The sequence below is a fragment of the Pleurodeles waltl genome, chromosome 5, assembly GCF_031143425.1.
Source record: "Pleurodeles waltl isolate 20211129_DDA chromosome 5, aPleWal1.hap1.20221129, whole genome shotgun sequence".
In the NCBI taxonomy this organism is placed as follows: Eukaryota; Metazoa; Chordata; class Amphibia; order Caudata; family Salamandridae; genus Pleurodeles; species Pleurodeles waltl.
Genome location: NC_090444.1, coordinates 1,134,151,841 through 1,134,175,511, shown reverse-complemented (window position 1 = coordinate 1,134,175,511; position 23,671 = coordinate 1,134,151,841). Strand labels below are relative to the sequence as shown.

At 43.3% G+C, this 23,671-nt stretch overlaps 1 protein-coding gene across 1 annotated transcript in view; it reads left to right on the top strand.

Moving 5' to 3' along the window:
• LOC138297360 (amine sulfotransferase-like) overlaps positions 1 to 23,671 on the top strand; it is a 363,813-nt gene that overhangs the window by 143,240 nt on the left and 196,902 nt on the right. The window contains exon 3 of the mRNA XM_069236753.1: positions 8,667 to 8,721. Within this exon, the coding sequence (XP_069092854.1) occupies positions 8,667 to 8,721 (55 nt within the window). The remainder of the gene's footprint in view (positions 1 to 8,666; positions 8,722 to 23,671) is intronic.

The following is a 23,671-nucleotide window of genomic DNA, read 5'->3' as shown; positions in this document are numbered from 1 at the left end:
AGAGTGCTAATACAAAACAAACATATATACACATAATGCTATGCCCCCTTGTCAGATCATTATATATACAAAAAAAATTCTAGGCTTGTAACCCTTGAGAAGTTTCTCAGCTAAATGTTCATCCATAAAAAGCAAAGTGAGTGACTGTATTCTTGGTAATGTTGAAAACAAAATTAATTTGTTTTTTATGCGATCTTTTCGGAAGTTGCATAGAAGACGGTTGAACCCCTTGTTATTGGAGTAAGGGATTAAGGGCCAGATGTATGAAACTTTTTTGCACTCGCAAACAGTGCGAATCGCAAAAATCTCCGTTTGCGAGTGCAAAAAAGTGGTCTGCGATGCATGAAAGGCATTCGGAGACCAAAAAGAAGGAAATCGCAAAATTCGCTATTTTTTGCGTTGCGACCTGGTTTTGCGACTCGCAATTTGCGATTCGATATTTCCAGTAGGAAACTGCGAGGTGCAAATTGCGAGGTGCAAAATCCGAGTCGCAAATCAATGCATAAAAAAATCGCAAATTTCGATTTTTCGCAGAATGGCATTTTGCACATGCAAAATACCATGAACTGAAACCAGGTGGTAACCAGGTGCAACCTATATAAAGAGTCCCAGAATGCCTCAGACTCTTTTCCACAATGGCTGCACTCTACGTCATGGCGAGGAGGATGAGGATCTTAGCAGGTTTGAGGAGAGGGAGGAGGATACAGGAGCGCATTTTCAGAGTGCGCATTACACTTTTTAACCTGACAGAGGAGGAAATATATGAGAGGTATAGGTTGAACTCAGCTATGATAGTTGATCTGATAGCTGAGCTACAACCCATACTGCAGCGCAGAACACTAAGGACTCACCTCATACCCACCCATGTGCAGGTATTATGCTCCCTCCACCTACTCGCCTCAGGGAGCTATCAAGGGGTCATAGCAGCAGCTGGAGGGTTCTCACAGAGTACCCTCTCCAGATTTTTCAATGCATTCATCAACCCCATGCTGAGCAAACTACAACAGTACATCAGATTCCCCCACCCCCCACAGGAATTACAGCAGACCAAAATAGATTTTTACCAGATAGCACAGTTCCCCCACGTCCTAGGTGCCATAGATGGGACACATGTGGCAATCTGTCCACCATCAGCCACAGAGTATGTGTACCGCAACAGGAAATACCAACATTCCATGAATATACAAGTGATATGCAATGCCTCCTACATCATTACTGATCTCGTGGCCAGGTACCCAGGGAGCACACATGATTCGTACATCTTTCGCCACAGCAGGATTCACACAAGACTACTGGCTGGGGAGTTTGGTGAAGGATATCTACTAGGTATTGTCCCTCTGTACACTGGCGCATTGATGGCGTGCTGATGTCAGATGGCTCAGTTACTCATCATACCCTCTGTCCCTTCCAGGAGACAGTGCCTACGCAGTGCGCACCTACATGATGACGCCCTACCTCAATCCTGCAACACCTGCTGAACGGAGATACAATGCAGCACACAGGGCAACCCGCAGTGTGGTGGAGCGCACATTTGGACTGCTGAAGAGTCGCTTCCAGTGCCTCCACAAAAGTGGAGGGGCACTACAGTACAGCCCAGAGATGACATGTAGAATAGTGGCTACTTGTGCAATCTTGCACAATATAGCTACCACCAGGGGCATACCTGTAGAAATATGTGATACTGAATCTGATGAGGATGATGATCCCATACCACCCCTACAGCCAGCAGACAGGACCAGTGGAGCAGAGGGAAGGCAAAGGCGTGCCGACATCACACACAACCATTTCAGACGTGAGTATAAATGACACAAATACTTTGACAACTGTACCTGTAGTGAAATAAATGTATTACCTTAAGTCAGGTAATGTATGTGTGAGTAATAACAAAAAACAGGTTATGTGAGAAACTCAAAAAAATGAAGGACCAGAGTAATGCACTATTACTTCATAGTGTCAACAGAAGTCCACTGGCAGCTAGAGTCATTTTTTGCACCCACGCACACCACTCGGGTGCCCAGTTACATCACTGGCACCTCTATTGTCACCCTCAGTGGCAGTGCTGTGCCTGGCACTGCGCCGTCTGGTGTCCCCTACTGGTACAGCAACACTGCTGAGGCTGGAACTGTCCTCAGTGTCCCCCAGTGCTAGCTCACTCAGAGTGGCTGACCTTGGTCCCAAAATGTGTTCGATCACATTGGTGATCTGCACAAGTCCATTCACAACGTCCCTGCTGCTGTGTACTGCCTCCACTTGTGCAGCCACTGCACGACGGGCAATCAGTGCTGTTGAATTTGCCACCCTGTTAGACGAACAACAGAAGCTGCCAAACATGTTACGAAATCTGCGCTCCTGTCTGCGCTGGCGCACCCTCTCATGTGCAGCTCCTGGCAGAGTTCACGGACAGCACTTGTGAGGTCCCTGGTGTCCTGTGATGCCTGCACCTGTCCCTCACGCAGCTGTACAATGTTGTTATAGAGGGAGTGAAGTTGCTGATGCAGGCCCACCATGTTGCGGTTATGTTTGCGCAAGTTCTTATCTAATCCGAGGATCCGCTTATTTTGTAGACGCTGCTGCTGCAACATAGCAGCTTCCAGGCCACCAAATAAGGAGGGACCCTCACCTGCCTCATGCTGCTGTGCCCAGGAATCTGTTGCCATCCTGCGTGGTGCTGTGGTCTGATGACTCCTGACCTCCTGCATCTGGCTGCGCCTGCCTGTTGCTGATGTGGTACCTGGCCCTTCCTGCTGCTCATCAGAGACGTTGCTGAGCTCTGGCAGTGGCAGTGCCCTGGGCCTGCGTCGGACAGTTGCAATGTTGAGGGACCCACTTGTGTTTGAATTGGAGGCCAGATGGGTGTCTGTCTCGCCTACCCGTGCTGATGCTGTGGCTGCTGGGGGTGGCCCACCTGCAACAACAACATGCAGCATGTCAGTTATGTATGTTACATTTACGGTCAGACAATGGTAATAAAGGTACAGGTACTTCTCTACACTGTGTTGTGTGTGTTGTGTTCCTCTGGGTGTCACTCTACTTAAATACATTGTATGTGCTACGTTCAGTTCTGGGTTGTGGACTGCCACTCCCATAATGCATTGTTGTGCTGCTTCTATGATGTGGACTGGACTACTTCTCACACTGTATAACATTACTTGCTAATTCCTGAGGGGCTTTTGTGCATACACATATGGGGTTACAAATCAATATTGCACTTACCTTGGCTGGTACTTGGTGTGTCGAATGTGTCGATCTCTGTGACTCCAGTCACAGCTTCAGGGAGGAGTGTGGACTCGACTAGGTCCTCCAATGGTGTGGATGGTGCCTCTGTGGGTGGACCGCCTCCTGTGCCCCTGGCCTCCGCAAGTCTCCTTGCCACCCTCTCCTTCACACGGGACCGCAGGTCATACCACCTCTTCTTGATCTATTCAATGGAGCGCTGTGCCACTCCAATTGCGCAGATTTTTGACTGTATGTCCGCCCATAGTCTCCCCTTCTCACTCTCAGGCACCTGGAGTGAGCTTTTTCCAAAAAGGCGGTCATGGCTCCTGACCACCTTCTCAGTCAGCACCTCAAGCTCCTGCTCGCTGAATTTCAACTTGCGCTTTCTTTCACCCTTCTCCTGTGCTTGGCCTGGGGTATCCATCCTTGCTCAGGTGTGCTGGCTCCTTCTGAGTGCTGCTCTGTGTGGCTGGGCTGCTCTCTCTCAGGATGCTGGTTTGGGTGTGGCACCTGAAACTGCCTGGGATGACTCATTTCCTGCTCGTGATGTCATCAAACTCCTCCAGGTGTGCTTTCTCGAACTTTCTCGCAATTTGCGATTCTTTACAGAATCGCAAAAAAATAGCAATTTGCGAAAATGCAAATTGCGATTCGGTAAATGGGCCTCGCAAACCACAAATAGCGATTTTTAAGAAATTGCTATTTCCGAATCGAAATATTGTTACATGGCCAATTGCGACTTGGAAATAGCGATTTCTTAAATATCGCTATTTGCGATTCGCATGCCACTGTTTTCATACATACGGCCCCAAATCACACAAAGATGATTATATGCAAAGGTACAAATGCTGTGGAAGTTTTCATTTATGATTGTGATGTATTTCTTTAATGTAGATTGACATATTAAGAAAATTAAAATATTGATTTAAATGAGCTTGGAAAGACAATGGCATAGAATGCAATACATATAAAGAAATTGGCAAGATTACAATGTTAATTATATTACTGTGACTTGGGATGGCACTGGTACTCTATCCCATATCTGCATCAGTTTATATGGAGTTAAAAATAATTGTATTAATATTCTCTTGTCGACTAGATAGCTTGAGGGGCCAATCCATTATACTCATACACCAACTCTTCATTCATCACTATCTGCATTTTATATGTTTATATTCTGACTCCTACCCAAAGATGACTGACAATTCTTCAATTCTAGCGACGCAATGGGCAGACTAGCATTATATACATATCACAATATAATCAGCATATGCTATTGCCTTAGTATATATGATTGTTTAACTTCCCTACGGTATGTTCTCATCATGCTCAACAAGAGATAAAAAAAATGCCAAAATGCAGAGCAGAAAGTAAAGGTGAGACAGGGCAGACTTAACGAGTTTTACATGATATTGGATAACAAAGGTGATTGTTCCATCATATAGACTTCGGCTCTGTATGAATTCAGGTAATTAATTTGGTTTCCTACCCTAACATGGGATGATGTTCAATAAATTGCTATAAAACTCCTTATCAAATGTTTTCTCCGTCCATACAGGGATATCCACTGGTGATTTCATAACTGTAGTCAGATCAGATATAAAAGTTGCACAATTTACACATGCCCCCATATGCCAGCCTCGTACAAAGTTGTGACGATGAGCTGAGGGTTCTTAATAATGTATTGCTGGGGATAGTCTATGTCAGTATTTTTGCAAATATCTTGACATCTGCGCTCCAACAGTTCCCCAAGCTTTTCTACTAGCACCGATCTAGCATGTTTATTAAGTGGAAAATAGAGGCTGCGAGGGACACCCATTAATGATGTACCTCCAATAGGTCGTTAGAAATTGTGTCTATGAACACATTGAATTTCAATTTGGAGGTTCCAGTCACCAAGGTATAGGAAAATCTTTGTGAACAAATATTAACAATTAAGTTCCCCTGGTCTGCATGTTTCGAAGTTTCTACTAAGACAAGCACTTTCAGGCTGTTGTGACACTCCCTATTTTCTACGATGCCAAGCTTTACACACTTATTGAATGACTGGCTAGAATGTTGTAGGACTGTTGGACAAGTGTTCGTCATCAATTCCTAACTCTCCACTACTATGCTTTCCATATTACACCTCCTGCATGCAAAATATGCCCCAGTCCTTAATTTTACTCAGTATGTCCTATGTTTTCAGACTATTGCATTTCAAGCAAGAAGTTCCGAATGCATTTTCTCACTCTGCCTTTTCTATGGAGTATAGATTGCAGCCATTATAGTTTTCTTATCCACTTCTAGGTAAAGCTTTGGATTCCCCTTTGATGTCACTAAGAAGATATATGCTTCTAAGCTCAATGAGTGATCATAATTGCTCAAATGTTCATGGGTAAATTTGTCCCAGCTCAATACATCTTGTTGTTCATTTCTGACTTAGCAGGGACCAGTACTGTCTCACTATCTCATCCCCAATGTGGCAAAGGGCCGGATACCATAGAATCATTTTTACTGTTATTTCATCTAAAGATTCAGCGCTGTGTAGCAGCTGCTCACCTAGAGATATTAGAACTATACAGGCATTAACGACTGGAAGGGTGCTTTGGGAATCACTGTGTCTGCATTATAAGGCTCTGGAAATGTATTTGTTCTCTACACTTTAACCCTTTTGACATTCCAAAACATTCTGAAGGTCCAGGCAAGTGTCTAAATACGGCCTCAGTGTGAACATACTCAGAGATGACTTTTCATTCTATATTTCCTCATTGCATGTCCTAGTTGTAAGCACCGGCCAACATGTAAGCAACAAGTTTAGGTAGAACGTTAGGTGAGGTGGCAGGAACTAAAGTGAAATCGTAGGACTTGTGCTAAGATTATTTGAAGGTAGATCCTGTAGGGCAAATAGCGGGACAGCACAGAATATGCAGACATCATGACCAGGACCCGTGCCTCTTCAGCTGAACTGCAACCTTATCTAAGACAGTGTCTTCAATCCAGTTTTAGAGACAGATGGGCATATTTACAAGAAACTGGTGCATCATCTCTGATGCACCAGTTTCCTTGCGTCACCCTTACCCCCCCGATTTACAATACAGCACACCATGGTGTTTCTTATCACAATAGGGTCATAATTTATAATGCTATTTTGGCGCTTTGCTGGACTAGCCCCAAAAATTATGGCGCTAGTCCAGCAAAGGTCAGGGAGGCCCACAGGATACAACAGTAGCGCCACTTTAACGGCTTGTAGATTTCACTGCGCAATTCTTTTTGGGCCTCCCTGCAGGGGAACACCCCCCTTGCATACATTATACTTGGCGCAGGTATAATGTAGCACAAGGGGTTACAAAGTGGCTCAATGCTAGCATTGCACCACTTTGTAAATATGGCGCAGAGAGGCAGACTGGTTGACGCCACCTTAGCGTAAAAAAAAATTATGCTGAGGTGGCACAAGGCGGCACAAGGCGGCACAAGGAGCATATAAATATTCCCCAGAGTTTTATGCACCTGAGCTAAGTGCATCGTCTGTAGGCCCCAATTTAGGTTGGCCCAAAGTTTTAAACCAGCGCCCTTATTGAGTGACTTTGTCCACAAAAAGGCACCAAGCAGCTTGAAAGGAGTTTGAGAAGGTAGTTACCTTGAAGAAGATCTTCAGTGGCTTCACTGATTGACCATCAATCTCGGAGGTACCTTTGGCAGGCCACCACCCTTTTTCTTCCTCCAGCACTAGCCTGAAAAATTACTGCATGTTTACTTTCATCTTGGAGTAGCAATCAGCTCTTAAGGATTTCTGTGTCATCCAAATTTACAGCAGTGTTTTTATCAGTACTTGTTAGCTATATTCTCTTTATTTGGTCCCCAAGACTAGACCGGAAATTCTCTTTCATGATCTTTCAGGTTGCAATATTACTTCTAGGCATTAGGACAAGCACCAATGATGTGGCCTTATTTTTATGCTGCTGCTGCCCCAGTGTTTGTTCAAATTAAAATACTGCTTTGGGCTGCTGATACCTGGCTCCACCACCAGAATAGACAACTTGCCTCCCCTTCACCACTTTGGGAATGCTTCCTGGAAATACAGCCCTGGGCACCTACTCTCAACACATGCTGGCATCAAGCAGATCAGAGGGCCATGAAAGGCTGGCTGGGACGAGAGTGCCACTGGAAATCACTCTAGCAGGTGGCAGTCAGTAGAAATTATGTTGGTGCATGGTGCAGCTTGATAGTAATGTCCATTGTGTTGTCCCATCAGTAGCAATTAACCACCTGTACAGGTCTCACTCAGAATTCTAAAAGATAACTGCAGGACAGCAAACGTGATCCACTTAGGCAGCTGCATCAGTCGACCACCAGCCTTTTCCATACTAATATTTTCCTCAAGCATTCTAAAACTGGGCATTCATTTAGCGAACTAAACTGTTTTGAAATATTTTGGGGAGAGATCACTTCCCTATTATCCTGCAGTCATAGTGCCTATGTTTGTTGGAGCCTGTATTGATTAGTTAAGGGTTTCTTGCATTGCATTGCCCTCTGGGCTCCGTGTTTAACACTGACTATCTTATGGCATGATGTACGAAATTCAGTTTTTGTATTTCCAAAATAGCGAATCCTAAGAAATCGCTATTTAGGAAATGCAACATTGAGATTTCCTAATAGCGATTCCTACAGAGTAGGTATGGCTATTAGGAAATCACTAATTAGGAAATGTTACACCAATCATTCCTATGGGCCTAAAAGTCCCTTAGCAACAAATAGTGTTGCATTTCCAAATTTGCGATTTCCTAATAGGGTGCCTATGGGCCTATGGGCCCCTTGATGCACACCCAAAAGAAGTGGTGCACATGTAAAGTGCACAAATGCCCTAGTGGCAAGTGCGTTCTACATGGCACTTTAAAAAATGCATTTTGGGTGCATTTTTTAACATTGCATATGATTACCATCGACTTGTAGTCAATGGTAATAGCATTTCCTGAATGCTCATTTCGCATTTAGGAAATGCTTTGGACGTGTGCTTAGAAAATCGCAAATAGGCACTCCTTATTTGTGATTCCCTATTTAGGGAATCACAAAATGTGATTTCTACTGCGTAGAAATGGCATTTTGCGATTCCCTATCTGCCTTTGTACATATGGAAAGGCAACTTAGCACTTCTTAACAGACTGAAAATTCGATTTGGTCCGTTAAGAAATGCTAAATCCTTTCATGCATCTAGCGCTATGTCCTTTGAATAGGGTGATATTAACATTCTAGAATCATTGTAAAATACATGCATTTTGTGGCCCTTCTTTCAAAACTGGGGAATATTTCTGAAGACATCCTAATATCAAAATATCAAAAGTAATGTCAATGTCAAAGTAATATCAAAAGTAATGTTTTTGCATGTCACGTGATATACCAGTTGCTCCCGCTCCATAACACTGTCATTTAATTCTTTGACATATGTGTTCAATTTGTTTTTTTCCACACAGATTATTTATGTAACAAGAAATCCTAAAGACAATATGATTTCTTCCTATTACTTTGGTAATATGTTACGAGAGACTAGTGAAGAACCTTCTGTAATGTTTGAAGAACACATTCAGAACTATTACAAAGGAAAAGGTACTGTTGTTTATGTTACATGTTCAAGTGATTATGAAAAGAACAGCTTTTTGCAAAATAGTTTCAGGCCATGTCAAGTTATCAGAGGTGATGTGGTTTAGTCCAAAGAATTAGGGGGCATATTTATACTCTCTTTGCGCCGGAATTGCGTCTTTTTTTTTTACGCAAATCCGACGCAAAGCTAACTCCATATTTATACTTTGGCGTTAGACCCGTCTAGCGCCAAAGATCTTGGAGTTTGCGTCATTTTTTAGCGTGGACACCTACCTTGCGTTAATGATAGGCAAGGTAGGCGTTCCCTTCTAAAAAATGACTCCAAGGCATGTGCGCCTTATTTAAACTCCCGTGCAAAAATTACGCACGGGAGTGGGCGGGTCAGAAAAAATGACGTCCAGCCGCTTTAGCGTCATTTTTTAACGCCTGGTCAGGGCAGGCGTTAGGGACCTGTGGGCTCGGAAGGAGCCCAGAGGTGCCCTCCCATGCCCCCAGGGACACCCCCTGCCACCCTTGCCCACCCCAGGAGGACACCCAAGGATGGAGGGACCCATCCCAGGGAACTTAAGGTAAGTTCAGGTAAGTATATATATATTTTTTTTTTTTTGTGGCATGGGGGGGCCTGATTTGTGCCCCCCTACATGCCACTATGCCCAATGACCATGCCCAGGGGACATAATTCCCCTGGGCATGGCCATTGGGCAAGACAGGAGTCATTTCAATGGGGGTTGGAGTAAAAAAAAATGGCGCAAATCGGGTTGAGGCCAATATTTTGCCTCAGACCTGACTTGCCCCATTTTTTGACGCCCAAGCTCCATTTTCCCCTACGCCGGCGCTGCCTGGTGTGGGTCACTTTTTTTGACGCACACCAGTCCGCAGCGCCGGCTAACGTCATTCCATAAATAAGGCGCCCGCATGGCACTTTGGAATGGCATTAGCCAGCGTTAACTTTTTGGACGCACAACTGCGTTGGCGCAGTTGTGCGTCAAAAAGTATAAATATGGACCTAGGTGTCTTTGGGCACATCCATTTACCAACCTTAGCCACACATTGGAATATGTGAATTCTAAAATATTTGGAACTGTTTAGTTCCACCTTAGGGATGTGATGCTGTTTATCTGCCTGTGGCATGGTGAACAGAGCCGCCCATCTTGGAAGTAGGGATCCTGGTGTCCGCTCAAACTCTTGTGATTTTAGGGAAACTACTTAATCTCCCTGTAGCCCAAAAGAAAAAAAAATCTGACCTAGAGCAATGTAATTTGGTGCTCATCTCGAACACTCTAATGCCCTTCATACAGGTTTGCACTACATACAACAAAACAAATGTATGGACACAGCCTAGATAGGTGAGAAAATCTACTGTTTGACCTGCAGCCATAAAAATAGTAAGTAGATGTCACTATTTGCCAAGAAGTTGAATAAATAGCTGATGATGTGCTATTTGGCTAGCAGTGGCATAAATAGCAAGTAATGTCACTATTCACATGACAAGCAGCTAAATGATATCGATTCTTCTATACTGATCAATCTTTAGCCATGCTGGTGTGGGGAGTGTTTCAATTAAAGTCTCAGTTTAACATCACCAAGGCCAAACTCTTGCTGCCTTACTCCTCCTTAGGCTGATGGGCCTTTGATGTTGATTGAGATTAATCAGGAGCTATACATGACACTGAATAATCGCAATTTTCTAACTGTATTAGTCAATAAAGAGAGTTTAGTATGACTTAAATGGTTTTACTATTCAACTCTTTTAGTAAATCACCTTTAATAAAGTTACAAGTTATACTTCATTACTCTCAGTCATTGGTTTTGTCAAATATCAGTAATCAAAAATCATTAATCAATAAATCATAATAATAATAAAATGCATTAAGCGCATCCATAAAGGAAAGAATCCCTATTCTAGGAATGAGAAGAAATCAAAGGTGCCAACTCAGCAACTCATAAAGAGTTCTGGAATTACAGAGAAACCATCAAGCATAAAGCTTTGATATCAAAGTGAGCTCAATAAATCAGTAATAGATCAAAGCAGAACTTATCATGAGGAAAAGTTTCATGTAGTCAGTAGAGTCTCAGAGCAACATGGAACAAGGTGTAGCAGTAAAGTAGGATAAGTGAAGGAGTAACTTAGTATAGGAATATGCACTATTGTAGACTGACAAACATATTAATGCAATCCCATGTAGCTGCTCCTTCAGTTGATCAATCAGCTTCTGATGCACCCATGGAAACATGTTCACTCCCCATCTTCTCACAGGAACACAATTTTCTTCAGACAGCAACATCTAAGAACTTCTAAGACTGCAACTGTGTATTATTGTATAAGAACTTTATATCTTGGCAAATGGAATACTGTGTCACAAACATGATGGATATCTTGTCCACCGTATTACAATCCTCATAGGATATAATGGGATTGTAATCCGGTGGAAGGGATATCCTTCAAATTTGAAATAGAGTATTCCCCTCCGCCAAGATCCGTTTATCTGGAGTCACATGATTAACCCTCCCATTCAAGTCTACATTCCCACGTGTGATACTTCATATCTAATCTTCTGAATAACAAGTCAATTCTTTAGGTGAACCATGGTTTTTTTAGAAGTAGAATAATCTGTATATAAAAAAAGAAAACAGCCATTCATTGTGAAAGGTCAGGAACAAATTGAATGCTGAATCTAAAATTTCTTAGCTTTGTTAACTTTAATATGGTAGTGTCTCAGCTTTTCAGGCCTAGAACGTTTGAATATGTTTCCCTACTGCAATTTGCATTAGATTCATGTTTTAAGCATCACTAGATTTGCACTTAATTTAATATTATTTTTCAACAATTTTAAACACATCTTCAAGTAGACCCCCTCTGATGATTATCACACCATCACATTTCCTTAATAAATAAATATTTAGATTTTACTCCTACCCTTAGTGGAGCCAGTTGTCTTTCTTTTCAAAGTCCCACATGCTTTTAATCTCCTGTATTTTGTATTCTCAACTTCTTCTACATCTAATTATTTTATAATCTGCATGTTTCTTTCTCTGCTCTTCCTTTTATGAAAATGAAATCTACAACTTTTTCAAAATGCATAGAAGGTTAAAAAGCAAACCCCAACTTTTAGTGCTGGTACAAATATTTTTCTAAAATCCTCCTCCAGTGGTTGCAAACAAATTACCAATAGCAGAAACTTCCTTATCCAAATTCCTTAAAACACCAGGTGTTTTTAATGATTCTAGTTCAGGCTTTAAGTCAGAAATGTTGTTTGTGAATTCTAAAATCTACTTACTGTAACCAGGAATGTATGAGCAGCAATGCTGAGCTTTCAACATGTTGTAGACTCCTCGTTTCTCTGCAAGCAGAATGTCTAATACCAAGTGATTGTGTAAAACCATTGAACTATCTACCACTAATTCTGTGTTAACAACTAATAAAGCTCCAAAAGTACTGATTGCCAATTTATCCACTACTGTTGAAAGTACTCTCACTTTCTCAACATTTAAAACAACTTCCACAGGTGGTATGATTGCTCAAAAATGTCTCCAACCAATTGTGTACTAGGCGTATGTTTGTGTGATGATGTAACTGTCAAAGCTTTTACACTATTACGTGATACATTTTACGAAACACCAAAGCTAAATAGAAAACACCCTCCCAATCAGCTGGTAACTGAAAATAAGCATCCTGTCCATAAACAAATGGATGGGCTAAGATAATACCATGCTCTGTCCATTTCTTTTGCTTGTGGATGTAGGTTCATGCTATTCTGCAAGGGAACGTTTGAGAGAATCATGTCATAGTTTGAATAATGTTCTTGCCTATATATTAAGCTATGCAAAATACTATGGCACATATTTAAGGAAAAGTTACGGAAAATTGGTAGCGCCGCACTCCGTCATTTTCCCAACGCAGGGATGTGCCATATTTAATTGAATACAGCACACCCCTGTGTTGTCACCTGCACTAAACTTAGCTGCCAACGCTGGCATCCTTGCAACATCGTGCACGGATGTCTGCGCTGAGAGGTTTGATTGTTTATGTGTGGGAAGGAGTCCCTTCCTGCACATAAGCAATCACTAATGCAATTTGTCACTTCTGTGTGTGCTGCAGAGGTGCCAAAGCATCATTTTGAAATGATTGTTTATGTGCAGGAAGGGGCACCTTCCCACATATAAACAATCAAACCAATCATGTCTGGCATTTTGCTCTTTCTATGCGTGCTGCTGAATGCAGCACAAATAGAAAAAGCAAAAAATGAGAAGAATAAAAGTATTCCTCCTCGTTGCGCCTTGCTAATGCCACCCCTGCGGTGGCATGAGATTTTGGTGCTGCCTCAAGTTTACAAAAACTTGTAAATGTGAGGCAGTGTCAAAATGCAATGGGTGATGCTGCGTGGGAAGGGGTCATATTTACAAGGTGGTGTTAAGCCACAAAAAGTGGCTTAACACCACATAGTAAATACGGTGCTGGGCATAGCGCCACTGAAGCGTCACAAAAAGTGACGATCCAGTGGCACTAGGGGCTCATAAATATTCCCTTATGTGTGATTGCATATGGCAAAGGTATGTGATGGTTTCTCATCTCATGTGCAGCTGACGAAGGTAAGTGCGAATAGATGTAGCAATATTTTGTGTCTGTGTATATTCTTGAATTAACCTGGAGTATACTATAGTTGTTAGTCTTCTTCAATGTAATTCACAAGTGACACTTTAAATTTTGGCTGCCACAAACAGGTCATCAATATGTTCCATGAGAACTGATCTGTAAGGCATCTGCAGAAGCTTAGGATTCTTTTTCAAGATGTGATTGAAGATAGATGGGCTTGCTGTATAACCTTGGAGAACTTGGCACCATGTCAAAACTCTATCTCTGAACATAAGGGGGAACAAGAACTGGTTGTTGTCATACAATGGGATGAAAAAGAATGTCTGACAGAGACACACAATGGTAAACCATTCTGCAGTGCATGAAATTTGAAAAAGTATAGCAGCTAGATTCAGTAGCACGGGACAGCGTGAAACAACAATGCTGTTAATCTTTCAAAGATCTTGCATACTCCAATATTTATGATTGGGCTTTTGCAGACCCATGATCAGAGAGTTGCAAGGGCTTTCAATAATTTCTTTTAGAATCCCTTTCCTCAGCATTTCTTCAATGACTGCTGTTATTCCTGCCACTGTTTCTGGGGTCAGATTGTATGGTAGTGTTCCCGTATGTACTATATTGGCCTTTACCGTGATTTGTACTGATTCTACACTTTTGAATAGTTTCATATCTTTCCCATAACATTCCATTCTTCTGGGTTCACGATGTCTTTTAATTCAGGTGGTCAATCATCTACTGCTCTCCCTGGATACAGTCCTACAGCTGCTCCTTGTCAGGCAATTTTACATTCAACATCTTCATCATGCGTTTGAAATTTGACAACATCGTGTGCACAGTAAATTGTGAAATTAAACTGGTGCAACAGATCTCTCCCTAATAGATTTATAGGGCTTGAATCACAAACAACAAATTGATGGTTTTCCTCAAATAAGCCTATTTTGACAGGGACCTTTTCTGGAACCGGGTAGGTTATTGGTTTATTTGTAACTCCTACAACTTGGATCTTCTATCTAGGGAGGGTTGATCTGGGACTGCTACTGTTCTAAAATTGGAACGGGTAGCTATGGTGTCAATAAGAAATGACACTTGGTTGCCATTAACTTCTCAATCCACAAATGCTCTACTTTGGTCTACCACTAAGAATGTGCCAAGTACTCAATCATTCTCCAGCACCATCTTCGAAAGTATTGGGTTCAAAGCTATCACTGTCCAACATGAGGTACTGTTGAAATGGGTTCTGGTCTTAAAATGTAGCCACATTTTCTATCAGCATCGGATTCCCATTAAATCTAGGGGTTCCCATATTTTGTGGGACCATCTGGATTGGTGGAACCTGCCTCGTTGGAACCTGTGTGTACAATGGCACTTGCGTTTGCTGATCAGGTACATTCTGCATCTGCACTTGATTTTATTCTTACAATTGACCATCTCTGCTCATTCTATTTGGATTCAGCCTACACTCCCTTTTCCAATGTCCAGGTTTGCTACAAAAAGAAAAAAGAGTTGCTTCTTCAATGTTACAACATCTATACCAGAGTTTGGATCGATCGGAACACCAATACCTCTTCCCTGTGAAACACCAACTCCTCCTTGGGTACCTTGAACTCCAGCTTGTAATACAATACCTTGCAATCCACTCTGATTTCCTGCCAATGGCTAATTCTGGAATCCTTTCTGAGCCAACCTCATCTGGACAAGTATACACGTCAGGATCTCATCAAAAGATGTTGGCTGCAAGGAAACCACATTCTGCTGTATGCAATACTAATCTCTGGTCTCAGCCCAAGAGCAAACTGTGACACAGAGAACCCCTTATCACTTTTCTCCGGATTTTCTTGTCCACTGCATTATTTAAACACCCAGAGCAAGTGCTAATAGTATGCATGCACTAACTCCTTTGCTTGCTGTGTAATTCCATTTTTCTTAAACTATATCTTTGGCTGGGACCTTGCCCTTCAGGAAGGTAATCACCTCTTTATATTTCATCATCATTAGAGTAGATGGTGTGCAAGTAGGCACATCTCTTGGAGGTTTAACACTTGGCCAATGTACAGTGATTTAACATTCAGCCCACAAATCACTTGGTAACAGAATATCAAATAATATATTCAAATCAGTCCACAACATCTTCAACATTTTCACAATACTGTCAACTAGTGTATACCACCATGTAGGATTCCCTCTCAGCTTTGGGAAATTGTTCATAAATGTTGCAAGATCATCTCTACTCCATGATACATGTACATACCTTCCATTTGGTATCGCTTTCATTGGGAATGTCAATGCGTCTTCTTTATCAGGATGACCTGGTGGTGGCTTACTATTTGCTTCAGCTGCATCAGATTGTCTCTTTTACTCTTCCTGTTTCTTTGCCCATTTGCTCTCTAACCCAGACATGGCTCGCAGGTGTTAAAGAGGGCAGGGCAGGGTGGCGCACGCGGGCGGGGATCAGGAGGGTGGCAGGGGTAATAATAATAAAATTTAAAAAAATTGAAAAATCAACTTACCTTGGCCCCCGCGCCCTGCGACGCTCCTCTGCTGGCTGCAGGCACAGGCTCCCAGCCTGCCCTGCGGCCAATCCTGATGCTGCTCAAGGCAGCATCAGGATTGGCTTGGAGCACCCAGCCAGGGCACTCCCAGGCAACAGTGTTGCTGGGCTGGAGAGAGCCCTGTGTGCATGAGTGTTTGGCCAGCCCGAGACTGTCGGCCAAACACACATGCGCTCTGAGGGGGAGTGCTGGGGGACTGCTGGGCACTCCCCAAGCACTCCCTCTCAGAGCATGCCACCCCCGTAGCCCTGCCCCTTTACAAGGAAACAGTAACAAACACTGTTTGTTATTGTTTCCTTGTAAAGGTTTTGCAGCTTTCGCTGCTGGCAGAGGGGTGACACTCCTCTTCCCTCATGGAGGAGCCGCCCCTGCTCGAGCCTCTCAAATTCACTCCATTTATGGATGCATTTCACTAATTCAGTGATGTGTAGTTCCATCCCTGACTAATGCATTGTGGCAATTGCTTCATTTTCTAACTGTGCCCTAAAGCCTCTCTGAAAGGCACACTATATGAAAGATTAGCATCATATTTCCATACAAAATCAGTTAATTTATCGTGTGTGGCAGCTGTTTGCTTTGTAATTTCTTTGCTCTGATAAATCAGTTCATTCTCTTAATTATTTTTGTTTTAATCTGTTTATTGTTGTTTTCAGTAAAGATATTGCATATTACATCTTTTACTCTTTTACTGCGCTTACAATAGCAGTATGAGTGTGGCATATATTCTTAACATATCAGAAACTAAAATTAGTTTAGCATAAATTACCATTTGTATGCTAACCATGTCAGGTGTCAATAACTTTTGCAGCATTCATACCCACTCGATTACATCTGCCAGTCCACTAGATAGTTTCGCAGGTTGAGGATATAAGCATCTTACTGTTCCAGCAAGCAAAATCGTAGCAGGAATAAGTATGTGATCTCCAGCATCAGCAACAACACACAGTACATTTTTATCTATAACCAGAGCATTTTGAACAACCTATTCCAACTGCTAATAGTATAGAAGCAAAATGATAACAATCATGACTAAGGGGGTTATTCTAACTTTGGAGGAGTGTTAATCCGTCCCAAAAGTGACGGTAAAGTGACGGATATACCACCAGCCGTATTACGAGTTCCATAGGATATATTGGACTCGTAATACGGCTGGTGGTAAATCCGTCACTTTTCCGTCACTTTTGGGACGGATTAACACCTCCTCCAAAGTTAGAATAACCCCCTAAATGTGTCTATTTACATTTCCTTTCCCTATTGTCTGATATGAATGAATTGGTGTAATCTAAATAATGTATGTCAACAACACCCAGTTTGTGAAAGAGTGAAGCCAAGCCATCAGGTGCGGAGGGTCTGGCAACTTCTACCTGCGTGGGATCAGACATTTAGCTAACAGGAGCCCCAAATCAATTAATCCAAATGTGAGCTTTTGTTTCTTGCTTCTGCGGTACAGGCCTAGTATACTCACATCCCATGTACTAGGGATGGTTCTGTCTGTGCAATGTATTAGGTGCTGCAATACCACATCCCAGTGTGACCGCAAGTGTGTGCAGCCCCATAACATGTTGACTATGTCCCCATTAATCAGTTCACAGGGCGGGCATACAGCATTTGAGGTGCAAAAGTATCTTTTGATTTTGAAGGGGGTGAGGTATGCCCTATGGAAAATATACAATTGTATTAACTTAAACCACACATTTCAAGGGATAGTTGTGGTGCTCTGCAATAGACTAGACCATTCTTTATCTGCACAACGGTGGGTAAGGTTCTGCTCCCATTTCTCGCACAGGAACTCAAGTGACAGCACTGCGTGCACATGCAGTGAGCCAGCAAAACACCGCATCAAGTGTCGACCCACTCCCATGACATGAAGGTATTGTATGGTTAGGTGCATAGATGTTTTGCTGAAGATCTTGCCCGGCTGCCGTTGCAACATGCCTATAAGGGAGGTGTTAGACCTGGCATCCTTGGCGTAGTCTCCCCTGTCTTTTTGTCTCTGCTTCCTGTGTTTTGACAGTGTGCTGGACTTTGTTTTTGCTGGTTTTGGTACTCTGGGCATTTTACCACTGCTGACCAGTTTTAAAGTGCAAGCGCTCCCTTTGTAAATTGTGTGTATAATTGGCTTTTCCATGATTGGCATATTTGATTTACTAGTAAGTCCCTTGTAAGGTGCACTAGAGGTGCCCAGGGCCGGTAAATCAAATGCTACTAGTGGGCCTGCAGTACTAGTTGTGCCACCCACAAGAGTAGCCCTGTAAACATGGCTCAGACCTGCCACTGCAGTGTCTGTGTGTGCAGTTTTAAACTGCCAATTCGACCTGATAAATGTACCTACTTGCCAGGCCCAAACCCTCCCATTTTATACATGTAAGGCGCCCCTAAGGTAAACCCTAGGTAGCACCATGGGCAGGGTGCAGTGTATGTTAGAGGTACGACTGATAGTGATGTGTTTTTACATGTCCTGACAGTTAAATACTGCCAAATTTGGTTTTCACTGTTGCAAGGCCTCTCTCTCATAGGTTAACATAGGAACTGCCTTTAAATATCTTTTAAGTTCAAATTCCCATTAGGAGCAGATAGAGATGTGGAGTTAGGGGTCTCTGAACTCACAATTTAAAAATACATATTTTGGTAAAGTTGTTTTTTTAGATTGTCAGTTCGAAAATGCCACTTTTAGAAAGTGGGCATTTTCTTGCTTAACTCCTTCACTGCCAGGCCTTTCCCCCCCTCAGGTCCCAAGCCTTTTTTTGATATTTGGGGTAGTTCATGCTTAGGCCCCCTATAACATTTTGTTCACATAAGCTACCCACGCCAAATTTGCATCCTTTTTTTACAACACCCTAGGAATTCTAGAGATACCCAGAGTTTATGGTTTCCTCTGGAGGAGACCAAGAAATTAGCCAAAATACAGCTAAAATGTCATTGTTGAATCAGAAAAACACATTTTTCAACACGATTTGGGCATTTTACTGGGACATACCCCATTTTTACTATTTTGTGTGCTTTCGGCATCCTTTAAACAATGGGTGTGAAACCAATGACTGATCCCAGACAGCTAAACATTTCTGAAAATTAGACAAAATTCTGAATTCAGCAAGGGGTAATTTGTGTAGATCCTTCAAGGTTTTCCTACAGAAAGTAACAGCTAAAATAAAAAAATATTGAAATGTAGGTGAAAAAGAGCCATTTCTGTCCACGTTTTCTTCTATAACTTTTTTAAGCTGTGGCAGATTTTTTAAAGTAATATACCGTTATGTCTGCTGGACTCTTCTGGTTGTGGGGATATATAGGGCTTGTAGGTTTATCAAGAACCCTAGGTACCCAGAGCCAATAAATGAGCTGCACCTTGCAATGGGTTTTCATTGTGTACCGGGTATACAGCAATTCATTTGCTGAAATATAAAGAGTGAAAAATAGGCATCAAGAAACCCTTTGTATTTCCAAAATGGGCACAAGATAAGGTGTTTGGAAGCAGTGGTTATTTGCACATCTCTGAATTCCGGGTGCCTCCTTACTAACATGTCAATTACAGGGCATTTCTCAAATAGACTTCTTTTTTGCACACTGTCTTACATTTGGAAGGAAAAAATTTAGCAAAAGACAGGGGGCATTAACACTTGTCCTTCTATTCTGTGTTCCCCCATGTCTTCTGATACAAATGGTACCTCACTTGTGTGCGTAGGCCTAGTGCCCGCGACAGGAAACGCAACATGGACACATCACATTTTTACATTGAAATCCGACGTGTTTTTTGGAAAGTACCTAGCTGGGGATTTTGGCCTCTAGCTCAGCCGGCACCTAGGGAACCCTAGAAAGCCTGTGCATTTTTTTAAACTAGACACCTAGGGGAATCCAGGATGAGGTGATTTGTGGGGCTCTCACCAGGTTCTGTTACCCAGAATCCTTTGCAAACCTCAGAATTGCAAAAAAACACTTTTCCCTCACATTTTGGCGCTGCAAAGTTCTGGAATCTGAGAGGAGCCACAAACTTCCTTCAACCCAGCATTCCCACATACCTCCTGATAAAAATGGTACCTCACTTTTGTGGGTAGGCCTAGTGCCCGTGACAGGAAATGCCCCTAAACACTAGGTGGACACATCAAAATTATCAATTACATAACTACTTGTTTTTGCAGGGGAGGGACCAGCTTTTTTAGTCCTTGGCTCAGCAGCCATCTAGGGAGACCTTCCCAATGCAGACATTTCTGAAAACTAGACACCCGAGGGAGTCCAGGGCGGTGTGACTTGTGTGGATCGCCAAGTGAGTTCTTAACCAGAATCATCATCTCAAATTTCCTACCACCCAACATTCCCCTCAGTCTTGCGATAAAAATTATATCCCACTTCTGTAGGTGGGCCAAGTGCCTGTGACAGAGAAGAGCTAAAAACATTTTGAAATTGAGGGGGAACCAAAGTGGGTCCAAAAGGGCAGTTTGGAAAAACGTTTTTAGGGTGACAAGTGGGGCAGAATTTTTATCGGTATGGATGCAACAATGCTGGGTGGTAGGAATTTTGTGGAATCCTGTAGATTCCGGATGGTTCCATCACGAAAATGTGGGGAAAACGTGTGATTTCAAGCAAAGTTAAGGTTTGCAGGGCATCGTGGGTAAGAAAATGGTGTGGGGTGGATGTGAAGCACACCACCCTTGACTCACCCAGATTTTTAGTTTTTCGGATGCGTCTAGGTCTCGTAGATTTTTCAAGAGGGCAGCGTCCCAAAGTCCAAAAAAGTGCAGCCCTCACCATTCCAAGTGGGATGATTTTGAGAGTTAGCCAAGCTCTCATGGCCCAAATATAAAATCAAAGCCCAAAATAATCAAATGTTCTCTTGCATACCGTTGAGATAAGATCTCTTAGTGTGAGGGGGAGAGCTGAAATACTGTTACTGCCTTCAGTTAGGGTGGGGGCATAACCATGCTCATACTGGTTAGTAGCCACCACCCCACTATTTTTTATTTTTTTTAAATTCCCTGGCATCTAGTAGGCTTTCTGCCCCCCGGGGAGTGGATCAGGGGTAATTGCCTCATTTGCCCATCGGTGGGCAGAACAACTTTGTCCCCTTTTATTTGGGATGGGGATATGGCCATACCCCCACTCTCTTTTTTTTAAAAGAAATCTTCCCTGGTGTCTAGTGGGCTTTCTGCCCCCACTTGAGGGCAGATGGGTCTAATAGAAATAGGGAGATTTGCCCCCAAGGGGGGCATAAATGTCCTAAAATAATTTGCCCCCATGAATGGCCCTTGCCCAAGCAGCCTCTCCCCTTAAGTAAAATAGTGCAAAAAAAAATCCCTGGTGTGTAGTGGTTTCCGCTTCCCTTGGGGGCTGATTGGCCTAATAAAAGTAGGCCGAAATGGCCTAAAATCAAATTGCCACCCAGGAGAGCGACCCTTGCCTAAGGGGTCCCTCCCCTTGCGTAAAATTGGCCCCAAAAAAATCCCTGGTATCTAGTGGTTTCTGCCCCCCTTGGGGGCAGATTGGCCTAATAAAAATAGGCTGATCTGCCCCCGAGGTGGGCAGAAATGGCCTAAAATAAAATTGCCCCCCAGGGGAGCAATCTTTGCCAAAGGGGTCAGTCCCCATCTGTTAAAAAAGAAAAGAAAAGATCCCTGGTGCCTATTGGTTTCTGCCCCTCTTTGAGGCAGATCGGCCTAATTAAGATTGGCCTATCTGCCCCCAAGGGGTACAGAAATCACCTTAAACTTAGTTGCAACACTTGGGGAGTGACCGTTGCCCAAGGGGCCACTCCCCTCATGTGTTTACATAAAAAAAAAACTCCCTGGTGTCTAGTGGGCATTCCTGCAGTACGATTGCAATGCAATCGTGCTGCAGGAATTCTCAGAGAGACATGAAAAGGAAAGGAAAAGCCTTTCCTTTCCTTTCTTTTTCATGCCTCGCAGACCTACCCTGTTGCTGAACCGAGGAGAAAATGATTCCAGTTACTCCTCGGATCACACTGAAGCATGTGCTTCCAGCGTGATGGAGGCAACCACTGATGTGGTCAGCGCGTGATTGCCTGCTGACGTCAAGAGATGTCACTGGGGGAGGGTTTGAGGGATTGGAATGGTATGGGAAGCAATTCCCCTTCCATCCCTGCCCAGGGGAGGTGGGTGGGAGGTCCACAGGGGGAGCGCCGTGGCCAAGGACATAACCATCATGTCTAAGGCACCCAAGGGGTTAAACCATTCTGTGACTCTGACTGCTAATGTATTCCCTGTCTGGGTCAGATTGACAGTCGGGCTGTTTCTGAATCTCCATTAGATAGTGACACAAAGGGATCTGGGATGTAGCCTGCATATCCTGGTGGGTCATCTGGACAAGAATGGAGGGAGGAGCTGACACTTACACCTGAATGTGCTGTGCCTGCCCTCAGACAATACAGTCTCCAACCCCCTGGTGTGTGTTTGGGGCCAGGCCTGGGAAAGGCAGGATCTTGTGGACAACATAGACTTTCCTTTGAAGTTTGCCTATTTCAAGGGCAGAAAGGGGTATAAGTAGTGGACCCAAAACCCCGGATTGTTAGATTACTTCTGGATTCAAGAGGAACCTCTGCCAAGGAGAAGAGCTGCAGAGCTGGAGGAGGAGTACTGCCCCATTGCCAGTGACTGTACTTTGCTGGGTTGGCTTGCAGTTGCTGCTTCTGCCTGAAAGAGGACAAAGATTGGAATTTACGGTATATTCCAGCTTGTGATGTGTCTCCAAGGGCTTGATTGAGCTTGCCTCCTGTTTTGAAGTTTTAGGGACATCAAAGACTTTATCTGCCAGCAGCTGGACTCTCTGCTGAGTCTCCTACCCTGCCAAATGATGCCCTGTCCATCCCCTGGGCCATTGAATGGTGAAACAGGTGGAACCAAGGTGGAAATCCACGCACAGGAGCTGTGCGGGGAAAGATTCAAAACACCACCTGCAACAAGGCTGTAAAAATGATGTACCAACTGCATAATAGTTGAGAAATCTACACACCACCTGCATTGCAGCTGGGAAATCGAAGCATCACCTGCATCGTGGCTGGAGAAATGACATAACGGCTTGCGGCTGCTGAAATCACCGTAAGCCACATGCAGCGCAATTCCGCATCACTGTGCTACAGGATTTCACACGCATCGTCGCTGGGCATCGAAATCGACGCAAACCTGCCCTGACCCAAGGTGTCCATCCGGAAATCGACACCTCTCTCTCTTGCCAGAGAGAAAATCAACGCATTGCCTACCTGACCGTAGGAGAAATGACACACAGCCTAATTTGCGGTTAAGGAATGGACACTTTGCTGATTTTTACGGCGCACGCTTGCCTGTGCGGCTTTATTTTTGGTGCTAACTAGGTACTTTGTGTAACATCAATGCGTCCATTGTTTCTTATGGAGTAAGACTCTTTATTTTGTTTTATTCTTAACTTTACTTGTGTATGTTGCATTTTTGTTATTTTGGTCTTGTTTGATTTAGATAAATATTGGCTATTTTTCCATACTAGTGTGGTGTCCATTTAGTAGTGTTTTGATTGTATTACTGTGTGGATTGGTACAACTACTTTACACATTGATCATGAGATAAGCCTGGCTGCTTGTGCCAAGCTATCAAGAGGGTGAGCAAGGTTTATCCTAGATGTGTATCTCCCTTACCCTGACTAGAGTGAGGGTCCCTGCTTGGACAGAGTGCATACTGACTGCCAACCAGAGACCCCATTTCTAACAGGAGGCATGCAGCATACAGCTTATATCGAACCACACGGCCTCTGGAGTTAC